At 51.4% G+C, this 11692-nt stretch overlaps 1 protein-coding gene across 1 annotated transcript in view; it reads left to right on the top strand.

Annotated features, from left to right (window-relative positions):
* Window positions 1-5281: 5281 nt before the first annotated feature.
* The window catches only part of WWC1 (WW and C2 domain containing 1), a 115653-nt gene continuing 109242 nt past the window's right edge, over window positions 5282-11692 (top strand). Inside the window, exon 1 of the mRNA XM_029050813.2 lies at window positions 5282-5473. Within this exon, the coding sequence (XP_028906646.1) occupies window positions 5355-5473 (119 nt within the window). The 5' untranslated portion in view covers window positions 5282-5354. The remainder of the gene's footprint in view (window positions 5474-11692) is intronic.

Below are 11692 nucleotides of genomic sequence, written 5' to 3'. Positions count from 1 at the left end.
TGTGTGACCTTGGAACACTCACTTAACTTCTCTGGGCCTCATTTACCACATTTGTAAAATGGAGATTAAGAGTGTGAGCCCCATGTGGGACAGGGACTGTGTCTAGCCTTATTAACTTGTATCTACCCCAGTGCTTAAAACTTAACAAGTACCATTATCATTATTATTATTATTTGGGCTTCCTTTGCCCCCCCCCCCCCCCAGGCATCCTGGGGGCAGTGGCAATAGGGATAGGCAGCTTGAAAGGGAGGGAGGTCTCCTGAAAGCTGGCCATCAGGTCACTTTAAGATACCCCAAAAGTAAACAGAGCTTTAAAACCCGCATTCAACCCTACTGCTCATTTCCAGTGCTAAGAGAGGTGGGTTTTTTTTATGGTATTTGTTCAGTGTTTACTATGTGATGAGCACTGTACTAAGTTTTGGGTGAAATACAAGCTAATCAAGTTGGGCCTGGTCCCTGTCCCTCATTGGGCTCACAGTGTAAGTAAGATGGAGAATGGGAATTTAATCCCCATTTTACAGATGAGGAAACTGAGACGCTGAGAAGTGACTTGCCTAAGGTCACACAACAGGCAGTTTAGATTAGAGCTGAGATTAGAACCCAGGTACTCTGACTCCCAGGCCCGGGATCTTTCCACTGGGTCATGCTGCTAATACTTCCAGCAGTTCGAGTGAATCAGAGAGTAGAGGACAGAAGAGGGAGAGGAGAAGCTAGGCCCTTGGCTGTCCACCTTTCCAGATGCCTTTGGTGCAGCAGTCTGTGTAATAGCATTCAATACAGAACATCAGGTGAGCTAGCTTTTTTTTTTTACCTTTAATCTCATTCACATTTGCATTTGACAAAGAGCTGAATGACAAAATACCAATCTATGATTCATCCTTCATTCTATTTCTTCATGAAGCAGCAGTCATCTGTTTATTACCTCATTATTCACCTATATTTTGATAACAGAAGATCCCTTAGTTGTTAGTAGAAGGGGGGTAAAAGGGAGATGAGTAATAAATGCATTATTCCTGCTCTCCTTCATGGGGTCTAATAAGCACACTTTTCTGGAAACAAAAGGCACCAAACCACCTGAACTCTAAAAGAAAATTAGGTTCAAAGCCATTACAGTATTTTCTTGGATAACAAAGCCATACAGTTAAAATTATGTTTTTTTAAAAAAACCACAACAAATCACACAGTAATTTCATACAACTTTTTTCAGTTTAAAGAAATAAAGGGACAGTTGATTATCACTTGGACCTAACACCTGGAGAATTTATGTGCTGTGTGGGCAATTGCAAGGGTGGCTATCTAAAAATTATGTAACCTTGGCTTCTGGCTACTTCTTTATTCTTTTTCAATAATGTAAATTTATTTTTTTCCTTCCTTCTTTTTGGGACTGCTGCTGCAAATTCCAATTTAGAGACTCTAAATTGCTAGGGAAGAAATGCGGGAATAAATGAGTGTGGAGGGATTTCATTTCTTTCTGCAGCATCCTACACTTCAGGAAAAAAAACAAAACTGTGGACAATAGACACTGCAAAGGTGGGTCCCAAGTGGAGGGAATAAAGGCAAGGCAATCAAGAAGGTAGGACCTGGAACTCCTGCCAGTGGTGTTAGATTCAACTGCTATTTCGACTCACGGTGATGGAGTACCCGTTCCTGTACTTAGGCCCCTGGATGGAGATAAGGAAGTGTGGAACATAGCAAAAACAGGCTCTCTCCTCTCAGGGGTTTAAAACCTGATAAATTACAAAGGCGGATCAGGAGTCTGTAAACAGGAAGAATGAATTGACTACCTTTCATTCACGAAACACTGGCCACACTTCTACATGGCATACACTGGGAGAAGCCGTTTTTTTATTCTCCAAATTGGCTTACCATGGGAAAACAGGACCCCTTCTCCTGAATCCTGTCCTTTTCCTGAATCCTGTCCTTCTCCTAACTTTGTAGATGGCACCCCCATTCTCCCTGTCTCGCAACCCCTGTAACCTTGGTGTTATGCTGGACTCCTCTCTCATTCAACCCATCACTAAATCCTGTCGGTTTCACCTTCAGGACATCGCTAAAAATCCGCCCTTTCCTCTCCCTCCAAGCTGCTACCACAGTAATCCCAGCCTTTATCCTACCCTGCCTTGATTACTGTAACAGCCTCCTTGCCGACCTCCCAGCCTCCTGCCTCTCCCCACTCCAGTCCATACTTCGCTCTGCTGCCAGGATCATTTTTCTACAAAAACGTACAGGCCAAGTTTCCTGCTACCTCTCCTAGAACTTCCAGTGGTTGTCCATCTACCACTCCTCCCTCACTCTGCTTCTCTCCTACAACCCAGCCTGCATACTTTGCTCTTTTAAGGCCGATCTCCTCATTGTACCTCCATCTCGTATATCTCACTGCCGACCCCTCACCCATGTCTTGCCTCTAGCCTGGAACCCCCTCCCTCCTCAAATCCGATAGACAATTACCCTCCCCCCACCTTCAAAGCCTTATTGAGGGCACATCTCCTCCAAGGGGCCTTCCCTGACTAAGCCCCCTTTTCCCTTTCTTCGACTCCCCTTTGCATCTCCCTGATTTACTCCCTTTTTTATCCCCCCTCCCAGCCCCTCAGCACTTATGCACATATCTGTAATTTAATTTCTGTCTCCCCCTCTAGACGATGAAGGGGGCAGGGAATGTGTCTGTTAGATTATTATGTTGTACTCTCCCAAACGCCTAGTACAGTACTCGGCACAAAGTAAGCGCTCAGTAAATATGACTCCCTGACGAATCCCCACAACTGTGTTGGATCCTCTGTAGTTGCCTCTGCCGTTGACCTGTTGTGTGACCTTGGGTAAGTCCCTTAACTTCTCTGCGCCTCAGTCTCCTCAACTGTAACTGGAAATTAAATACCAATGCTCCTTCCCCCTAAGATTGTGAGTCCATGTGGGACAGGGACAGTCCGATCTGACTGTGTTGTATTCATTCATGTATTCAATCGTATTCATTTATTCAATCGTATCACTGTACTAAGCGCTAGAAAAGTACAATTCGGTGACAAAGAGACCATCCCTGCTCAACAACGGGCTCACAGTCTAGAAGACGTGTAGCAATCGTTTTATAAATACTACGATGATTATTATGACTCCTAGCAGAGAAGCAGCGTGGCTCAGTGGCAAGAGCCCGGGCTTGTGAGTCAGAGATCATGAGTTCTAATCCCGGCTCCACCGCTTGCCAGCTGTGTGACTTTGGGCAAGTCACTTGACTTCTCTGTGCCTCAGTTCCCTCAACTGCCTAATGGGGATGAAGACTGTGAGTCCCACGTGGGACAACCTGATGGCCTTGTATCCTCCCCAGCGCTTAGAATGGTGCTTGACACATAATCAGAGCTTAACAAATGCCACCATTATTATTATTATTATTGAAATGGGGATTAAAACTGTGAGCGACCTCATTTGTAAAACGGGGATCAAAACTGTGAGCCCCACGTGCGGGACCTGATGACCTTGTATCAACCCCACCCCCCGCCCCAGCGCTTAGAAGAGGGCTCGGCACATAGGAAGCGCTTAATAAATGCCACCATGATTATCTGCCCCTTGTCTGCTGTGTGACCTTGGGCAAGTCACTCAACTTCCCTGTGCCTCGATTACCTCATCTGTAAAAAAGGGGAGCCCCACGTGGGGCCATCTGATTACCCTGTCTCTACCCCAGCGCTTAGAAGGGGGCTCGGCACACAGTAAGCGCTTAACAAATACCACCGTGATGATGATGATGATGATGATGACTACTATTAATAATTGGGGAAGCAGCATGGCTCAGCGGAAAGAGCCTGGGCTTTGGAGTCAGAGGTCATGGGTTCGACTCCCGGCTCTGCCACTTGTCAGCTGTGTGACAATGGGCAAGTCACTTAACTTCTCGGCGCCTCAATTCCCTCATCTGGAAAATGGGGATTAACTGTGAGCCTCACGTGGGACAACCTTAGTACAGTGCTCTGTACATAGTAAGCGCTCAATAAATACTACTGAATGAATCAGCGTGGCTCAGTGGAAAGAGCACGGGCTTTGGAGTCAGGGGTCATGAGTTCGAATCCCAGCTCTGCCACTTGTCGACTGTGTGACTGTGGGCAAGTCACTTAACTTCTCCGTGCCTCAGTTCCCTCATCTGTAAAATGGGGATTAAGACTGTGAGCCCCACGTGGGACAACCTGATTCCCCTATGTCTACCCCAGCGCTTAGAACAGTGCTCGGCACCTAGTAAGCGCTTAACAAATACCAACATTATTATTATTAATGAATGAACCTGATTACCCTGTATCTACCCCAGAGTTTAGAACAGTGCTCTGCACCTAGTAAGCGCTTAACAAATACCAACATTATTAATAAAGATGGTGGAGGAGGGGGCTTTCCTAGACCCTGCGGGGAGGGGGGATGTAGGCGGAGTAATGGGCGTGTTGAGGTCCCCGTCCGCCCGTCCGGTGGGCGGAGGCGTTGGGTTGCGGGGGCGGAGCTGGGGCCCCGCACTGCCCGTTTTGCGGGGCGGCGCCGTTACCTGCCCCACCGCGGCAGCACCTGGCGGCCGCCCCACCGGGCCCGCCCCGGGACAGGGAGCGGGGGTCGCCACAACGCCAGCCCACCGGCCCGGGAGGACGAGGACGGGCTGCAGCTCGGGGTGCAGCAGCTCGGGGTGCAGCAGCTCGGGGTGCAGCAGCTCGGGGTGCTGCAACTCGCGGTGCAGAGCTCGCGGGTGCTGCAACTCGCGGTGCAGCAGCTCCCGGGTGCAGCAGCTCGGGGTGTAGCAGCTGGCGGTGCAGCAACTGGCGGTGTAGCAGCTCGCGGTTGCAGCAGCTCTGCGGGCAGCGGCTCTCGGGTGCTGCAACTCGCGGTGCGGCTGCGGGCCCCACCGCAGCCCGCGTCGGCCGCCTCTCCCGGGCCCGGCAAGCGGCGGCGGGGAGCCCGCCGGGCGGCCGCGCTCCTTCTCTTCCCGCCCCCCGTTTTCTGCTCCTTTCCTCCTCCCCTTTCTCCTCCCCGTCGTCGTCGTGCGGGGGCCCCGCCCGGGTCCCCTCCCTCCCTCCCTCCCCCCCTCCTTCCCTCCCTCCCTCCCTCCCTCCCTCCTTCCCTCCTTCCCTGCCTCGGTCGGTCCTTGCCCGCCGGTCCTTGCCCGCTCGGGCCTCGGCCGGGAGGCAGGCGCAGCTCGGCCTGGGCCGGGCCGGGAAGGACCGGACGGGACCATGCTGCCGCCGCCGCCGCCGCCCCCGCCGCCCGATGGGCCTTAGCCCGCGGCCCGGACCCCCCGGACCCTCCGGACCCCCCGGACCCCCCGGACCCCCCGTCTCCTCCGTCCCCTCCGTCCTCTCCGTCCCCTCCGTCCCCCCCTGTATGGGGCCGCGCCGCCCGCCATGCCCAGGAAGGAGCTGCCCCTGCCGCGGGGCTGGGAGGAGGCCCGGGACTTTGACGGCAAAGTCTACTACATCGACCACACCAGCCGGACCACCAGCTGGATCGACCCGAGGGACAGGTAGGGTCCGGGCCGCCGTCCCAAGCGCTCACTACAGTGCCCGGCCCCGAGCGGGCGCTCACTAAGTGCGACCGAATCCGTGTGCCCCGCTGCGGCTGCACCCGTGGGAGGGGAGGCGTCGCCCGGATTCTCTTGGCCAAGCGACCCATTCGCTCGCCTTTCTGCAGCCCTCACCAGATGCAGCGCACTGTACTAAACGCCGGGGACACCACGGGATCTCAGGGCCGGGAACCAAACATCCATCCCCCCCCCCCACTCACCCAATCGGAAAGCCAGCCCCACCCAGAGTGGGGACCTGCAAAACCGTGGTCAGGGGTTGTCTCTGTCCGTTGCCAAATGGTGCAATCCAAGCGCTTAGTACAGGGCCCTGCACATAATGCTCAATAAATACTATTGAAGGAATGAATCGTAGGGGCTTATTTTTCCTGTCGCCCGGATTCTCTTGGCCAAGCGACCCATTCGCTCGCCTTTCTTCAGAGCGCACTGTACTAAACGCTGGGGACGCTAATAGTAATGTTGGTATTTGTTAAGCGCTTACTATGTGCCGAGCACTGTTCTAGGCGCTGGGGGAGATACAGGGTCATCAAGTTGTCCCACGTGAGGCCCACAGTCTTCATCCCCATTTTACAGATGAGGTCACTGAGGCACAGAGAAGTGAAGTGACTTGCCCACCGTCACACAGCTGACAAGCGGCAGAGCCGGGATTCGAACCCATAACCTCTGACTCCCAAGCCCGTGCTCTTTCCACTGAGCCACGCTGCTTCTCTACGGGATCCCAGGGCCGGGACCCAAACATCCATCCCCCCCACTCCATCGGGAAGCCAGCCCCACCCAGAGTGGGGACCTGCAAAACTGTGGTCAGGGATTGTGTCTGTCTGTTGCCAAATGGTACGTTCCAAGCGCTTAGTACAGTGCTCTGCACCTAGTAAGTGCTCAATAATACTGATGAATGAAAGAATCGTAGGGGCTTATTTTTCCTGTCGCCCAGACTCTCTTGGCCAAGCAACCCATTCGTTCGGCTTTCTTCAGCGCTCACTAGATGCAGCGCACTGTACTAAACGCTGGAGACACTACGGAATCTCAGGGCTGGGAACCAAACATCCATCCCCCCCACCCCATCGGGAAGCCAGCCCCACCCAGAATGAGGACCTGCAAAACTGTGGTCAGGGGTTGTCTCTGACTGTTGCCCAATGGTACATTCCAAGCGCTTAATACAGTGCTCTGCACCTAGTAGTGCTCAATAAATACTGTTGAATGAATGAATGAATGGTAGGGGCTTATTTTTCCTGTCGCCCGGACTCTCTTGGCCAAGCAACCCATTCGCTCGGCTTTATTCAGCGCTTACTAGGTGCAGGTCACTGTACTAAACGATGGGGACACTACGGTGGCCCAGGGCTGGGAACCAATCAGCCCCACCCAGAGTGGGGACCTGGAAAACTGTGGTCAGGGATTGTCTCTGTTGCCGAATAGTATGTTCTAAGCGCTTAGTACAGTGCTCTGCACATAGTAAGTGCTCACTAAATACTGTTGAATGAATGAATTGTACAGGCTTATTTTCCTGTCGCCCAGACTCTCTTGTCCAAGCAACCCGTCACTCGTCTTTATTCAGCGTTTACTAGGTGCGGGTCACTGTACTAAATGCTGGGGACACTAGGGTGGCCCAGAGCTGGGAACATTCAGCCCCACCCAGAGTGGGGACCTGCAAAACTGTGGTCAGGGCTTGTCTCTGTTGCTGAGTGATATATTCCAAGCACTTAGTACAGTGCTCTGCACATAGTAAGTGCTCACTAAATACTGTTGAATGATTAAATGGTAGGGGCTTATTTTTCCTGTCGCCCGGACTCTCTTGGCCAAGCAACCCATTCACTCATCTTTATTCAGCGCTTACTAAGCACAGGTCACTATACAAAACAGTGGGGACCCTGCGATATCCCAGGGCCGGGAACCAAGCATCCATATCCCCCCACTCCATCGGGAAGCCAGCCCCTCCCAGAGTGGGGACCTGCAAAACTGTGGTCAGGGATTGCCTCTGTCTGTTGCCAAATGGTACACTCCAAGTGCTTAGTACAGTGCTCTGCACATAGTAAGTGCTCAGTAAATACTGTTGAATGAATGAATCGTAGGGGCTTATTTTTCCTGTCGCCCAGACTCTCTTGGCCAAGCAACCCATCACTTGTCTTTATTCAGCACTTACTACGTGCAGGTCACTGTACAAAACGTTTGGGACACTATGGTATCACAGGGTTGAGAGCCAAACATCCACCCAGTCCCCCACCCACCCACCCATTCGGGAAGCCAGCCCCACCTAGAGTGGGGACCTGCAAAATTGTGATCAGGGATTGTCTCTGTCTGTTGCCGAATGGTACATTCCAAGCGCTTAGTACAGTGCTCTGCACATAGTAAGCGCTCAGTAAATACTATTGAATGAATGAATGGTAGGGGCTTATTTTCCCTATCGCGCCACCCCCCCCCCCCCCCCCCGCGAGGCAGGGAGCTCCTTGCTTCCAGGCCCTCGAGGAGGGTGTGTTGGAAAAAGGGGGTCCCCACCCTCCATCCCTCCACTGCCCAGTCTCATCGCCTCTCCGTGACATGTTCCTGGAAAGCGAGGAGGTCCGGATTTCTGGTCGGGATGGGAGTGGGGTAGGAGAAGCATGTGAAAAGGGTCAGGATGCCCAGAGAGAAGCCACAGATGGAGCTGGAGTGTGTATGGTAGGGGTGGAAAGTTGGAAGTGGGGGAGCCATTATGGGCAGGAAAGGCTGCAGCAGAAGTTCAGAGAGAAGGAGGCCGGGTCCCGGGATTTGAACATAAAGAAGTCTGTGGCAGTAGGGCTTGAGGGAAGAGAAAACAGAAGTAGGAAAACTGAAAGAGGGTCAGTGAAACTACAGGGTCCTAGGAGGGCATAACTGGGGAGATAAAGGGAAAAAAACCATAAAATGAGGGAAAGGACTCTAGCAGTGTTTCTGCCAAGACTACCACAGCTCCCTGGAAGCTGCTCTCTTTGTTGAAGTGAGAAATCTCTTGTTCCCAGTGGTGTCTCCATACTTCTCTTACTTGACACCCAGCTCTGACCTTACCCAACACTTTTTGCTCCTCCAAAAGAAAAGGAAAAGGTGTTAAGCTATGGAGGGGTGGGGGGATTCCATTGCCCCTTTCAATCGACACCATTGGGTTATTTCAGACTGAGATGTCTGTTCTCTCTCCTACTTAGACTGTGAGCCCATGTGGGACTGTCTGACCTAATTACCTTTCTACCTCAGTGTTTACTACAGTGCTTGGCACCCAAGTGCCTAAGTATGGCAATTATTGTTAGGTGCCAGGGTCTGGGTCCCTCCTGGAGCTATTCCATTCCCCCACCTCCTACTGTACTTGGGAATACGAGACCCCTTCACACCACAATACCAGATTGGGGAGAGGCCAGCTGAAAACAAGACTGTCTGGTTTAAAATTAGACAGATGCCCACTCATCTCGCCTAGCTTCTCTTGGAAACTCACCTCTGTAGATTCCTGGAAGAAGAAGTACGTGTTGGGCATTAGACTCAGAGGGTAGCTCTTGCTGAACGAAGTTTAAGGGGCGGAGCTGGCTTCACCCTCAGCTGGGTGGCAGAGATGACTGGATGGGGTTGCAGAATGGACTGTGCCGTGAGCTAGGATCCCACTTTCCAGAATTAGCAGCCCTAGGCTGAGATGAAGGTAGAAGCCCTTTACTCCGGGAATCCTGGCTGTTAAGTCATTTGGTGTGTTACTGATGTCCTGGTTGCTTTCACCTCTGTTTCCTTCCCCCCCCCGCCCCATTTTCACCATTAATCCTAATGGTTTAATGGTTCTCCCCCCTCTCACTTCTTTGAGCCCAGAACAAAGCCTGATTGCAGCGGTATGAGTTTGGCACGTAGGAAGGGGTCTTAGGCTAAAACAGCTATGGATCATGATGTGAATGTTAGTTATTGAGAGAGGTAGTGGGGGTCCAGGACATGGAGGTGGAAGTCCTGGGACCAGACCCCAACTCCGCCAGAAACTGTATTTAGTGCAACTTAGAGAGACTGAGGCAGTTGGATGGCTTCAGTAGGAAGGGGAAGGAGTGAAGTTTCCTTTCTTTCCAGACCTTACCTTCTGAACCTTTTCTCCCTTCTCTAGGGATTTCCAAGGTCAAAAGTTCCAGGTTGTTCTCCCCCTCCCCGCCTGCTAAAGTTGCGTTTCCCAGTTTCTTCTCCTCCCGGTTCTCTCTTGAAAGGGTCAGGAGTCACAGCTCTGATAAACACTAGTCATCCCAGGCTGATGACAGATCTCTTCACTCTCCAGAGAGAGCCAAACCCAGGTCACATCATCCTCGCAGCCACCTTTAGCCCTTGTATGTTTTATACCCTTCCTCAGCACTTATGTTTCTTTGTATGTGGCTGTACAGCTTCTTTGTTTTATTTATCCTATTGGTAAATATTTTTTGTCGCCTCTCCCCTGTTGAAATGTAAGCTCCTTGAGGGCAGGGAATGTGTTGGTACCCTACATTGCTCCTCCTTTTTGCTTAATAAGTACCTTTACTTCTACTCCTGTATTCAGGGCAGAAGCCATTCTTTCCTCTGGTGTGCCAGAGCCAGACTCTGGTGTAGCAGAGGGCTAGGCTTTCCTGCAGACTTGGCAGGTGGTCCCATGAATCCACAGAGCAGGTTTTGAGAAAATGTTAGGCTTTGATTGCCTTCTTTAAATTGACACATTGCGCTTTGCTGCACAGGTTAGTGACTGTCTTCAAACCCCTTCTTCAGTGGTCTGGTCAAGTGTCCATGCTACTTGAAGAAGACAAAAATAATAATGATGGTATTTGTTAAGCACTTACTACGTGCCAAGCACTGTTCTAAGCACTGGGGTAGATAGAGAAACAGTGTGGCTCAGTGGAAAGAGCCCCGGCTTGGAAGTCAGAGGTCATGGGTTTGAATTCTGGCTCTGCCACTTGTCAGCTGTATGACTGTGGGCAAGTCACTTCACTTCTGTGCCTCAGTTACCTCATCTGTAAAATGGGGATTAACTGTGAGCCTCACGTGGGACAACCTGATTACCCTGTAGCTACCCCAGGTCTTAGAACAATGCTCTGCACATAGTAAGCGCTTAACAAATACCAACAATTTTGTTATTATTACAAGGTAATCAGGTTGTCCCAAATGGGGATCACAGACCTAATTCCCATTTTCCAAATGAGGTAACTGAGGCACAGAGAAATCAAGTGGCCTGCCCAAGGTCACAAAGACAGGTGGTGGAGCCAGGATTAGACCCACATCATCTGACTCCCAAGCCCGTGCTCTTTCCACTAAGCTGTGCCATGGTCAACACTTGATTACCTGCCCCAGTGGAGGAGAGAATGGTACCGAAGAACAGATGATACACGACTGGCCTGGGTTTTGTTCGGTCGAAAGGAAGAGGCTATCTGGTATCAGTCTGGACCAGGAGACGAGGCAGGCCTGGGTTATTCAAGCCTGTAGTAAGCTTCATTTGTGGATCACGGGTGCTTCTGGTTGGGAGCACAAGGGAAAAGGTGGACACTGCTGGTGAGAATCTAAAAATTGACACAGTAAGAACTCAATAAATGCCGTTGATTAATTGATTCATGTAGATCTTCAGCAATGGAACCACTAAGAGTTGACTGTTTGAACAGAGCTAAGTATGGGAAAGCTGTTTACCCTATTTTTGCCCTGATCTTTTTTTTACTGGAATCAAAAGTGCCTACATATTTTCTTGAATCCGGAGAAGTTAGTCAAATGATAATTTAGCCAGAAAAGTGATATCTGAGCCTTGGCAGAAAGAACAGCGTCTCCAGTTTCTAGCTCTAAAGAATGTCCTGGCACATGCCTCCTCCTTGGGTAATCCTCTTTTGTGTGCACTGTCCACAGATGAAGGCTGCTGGGGGTAGGGAATTCGATTTAAGGCTTCCCTTTCACTGGCGGGGTTGAAGAGCAGCCAGTGCCGTGAGTCCTGCCAGCTTTCTCCCCCCCTCGCTGAGAGGAAGCCCAAGCAAAGCTGAAATTCCTGCAGACAGTTGCCTGAACAACCTTATTCTTTCCAGGCGACTAAATAGGCAACTGACTGCAGATTGTGTATCCCCGCCCACTGGGTTAACGGCTCAGGCTCGGTTGTCCTTAGCGCGAGTCGAAGGGCTCGTTCGCAGTGCGGCCTTGTGGGGGTGGGTCGGTCCCCTCAGCTAGGTAGGTGGGTGAGTGGGGTCTAAGCCCCGAGTC

The sequence above is a fragment of the Ornithorhynchus anatinus genome, chromosome X1, assembly GCF_004115215.2.
Source record: "Ornithorhynchus anatinus isolate Pmale09 chromosome X1, mOrnAna1.pri.v4, whole genome shotgun sequence".
NCBI lineage: Eukaryota > Metazoa > Chordata > Mammalia > Monotremata > Ornithorhynchidae > Ornithorhynchus > Ornithorhynchus anatinus.
Note: the sequence above shows the minus strand (reverse complement) of the source record. Positions and strands in the feature narration are given on the sequence as shown.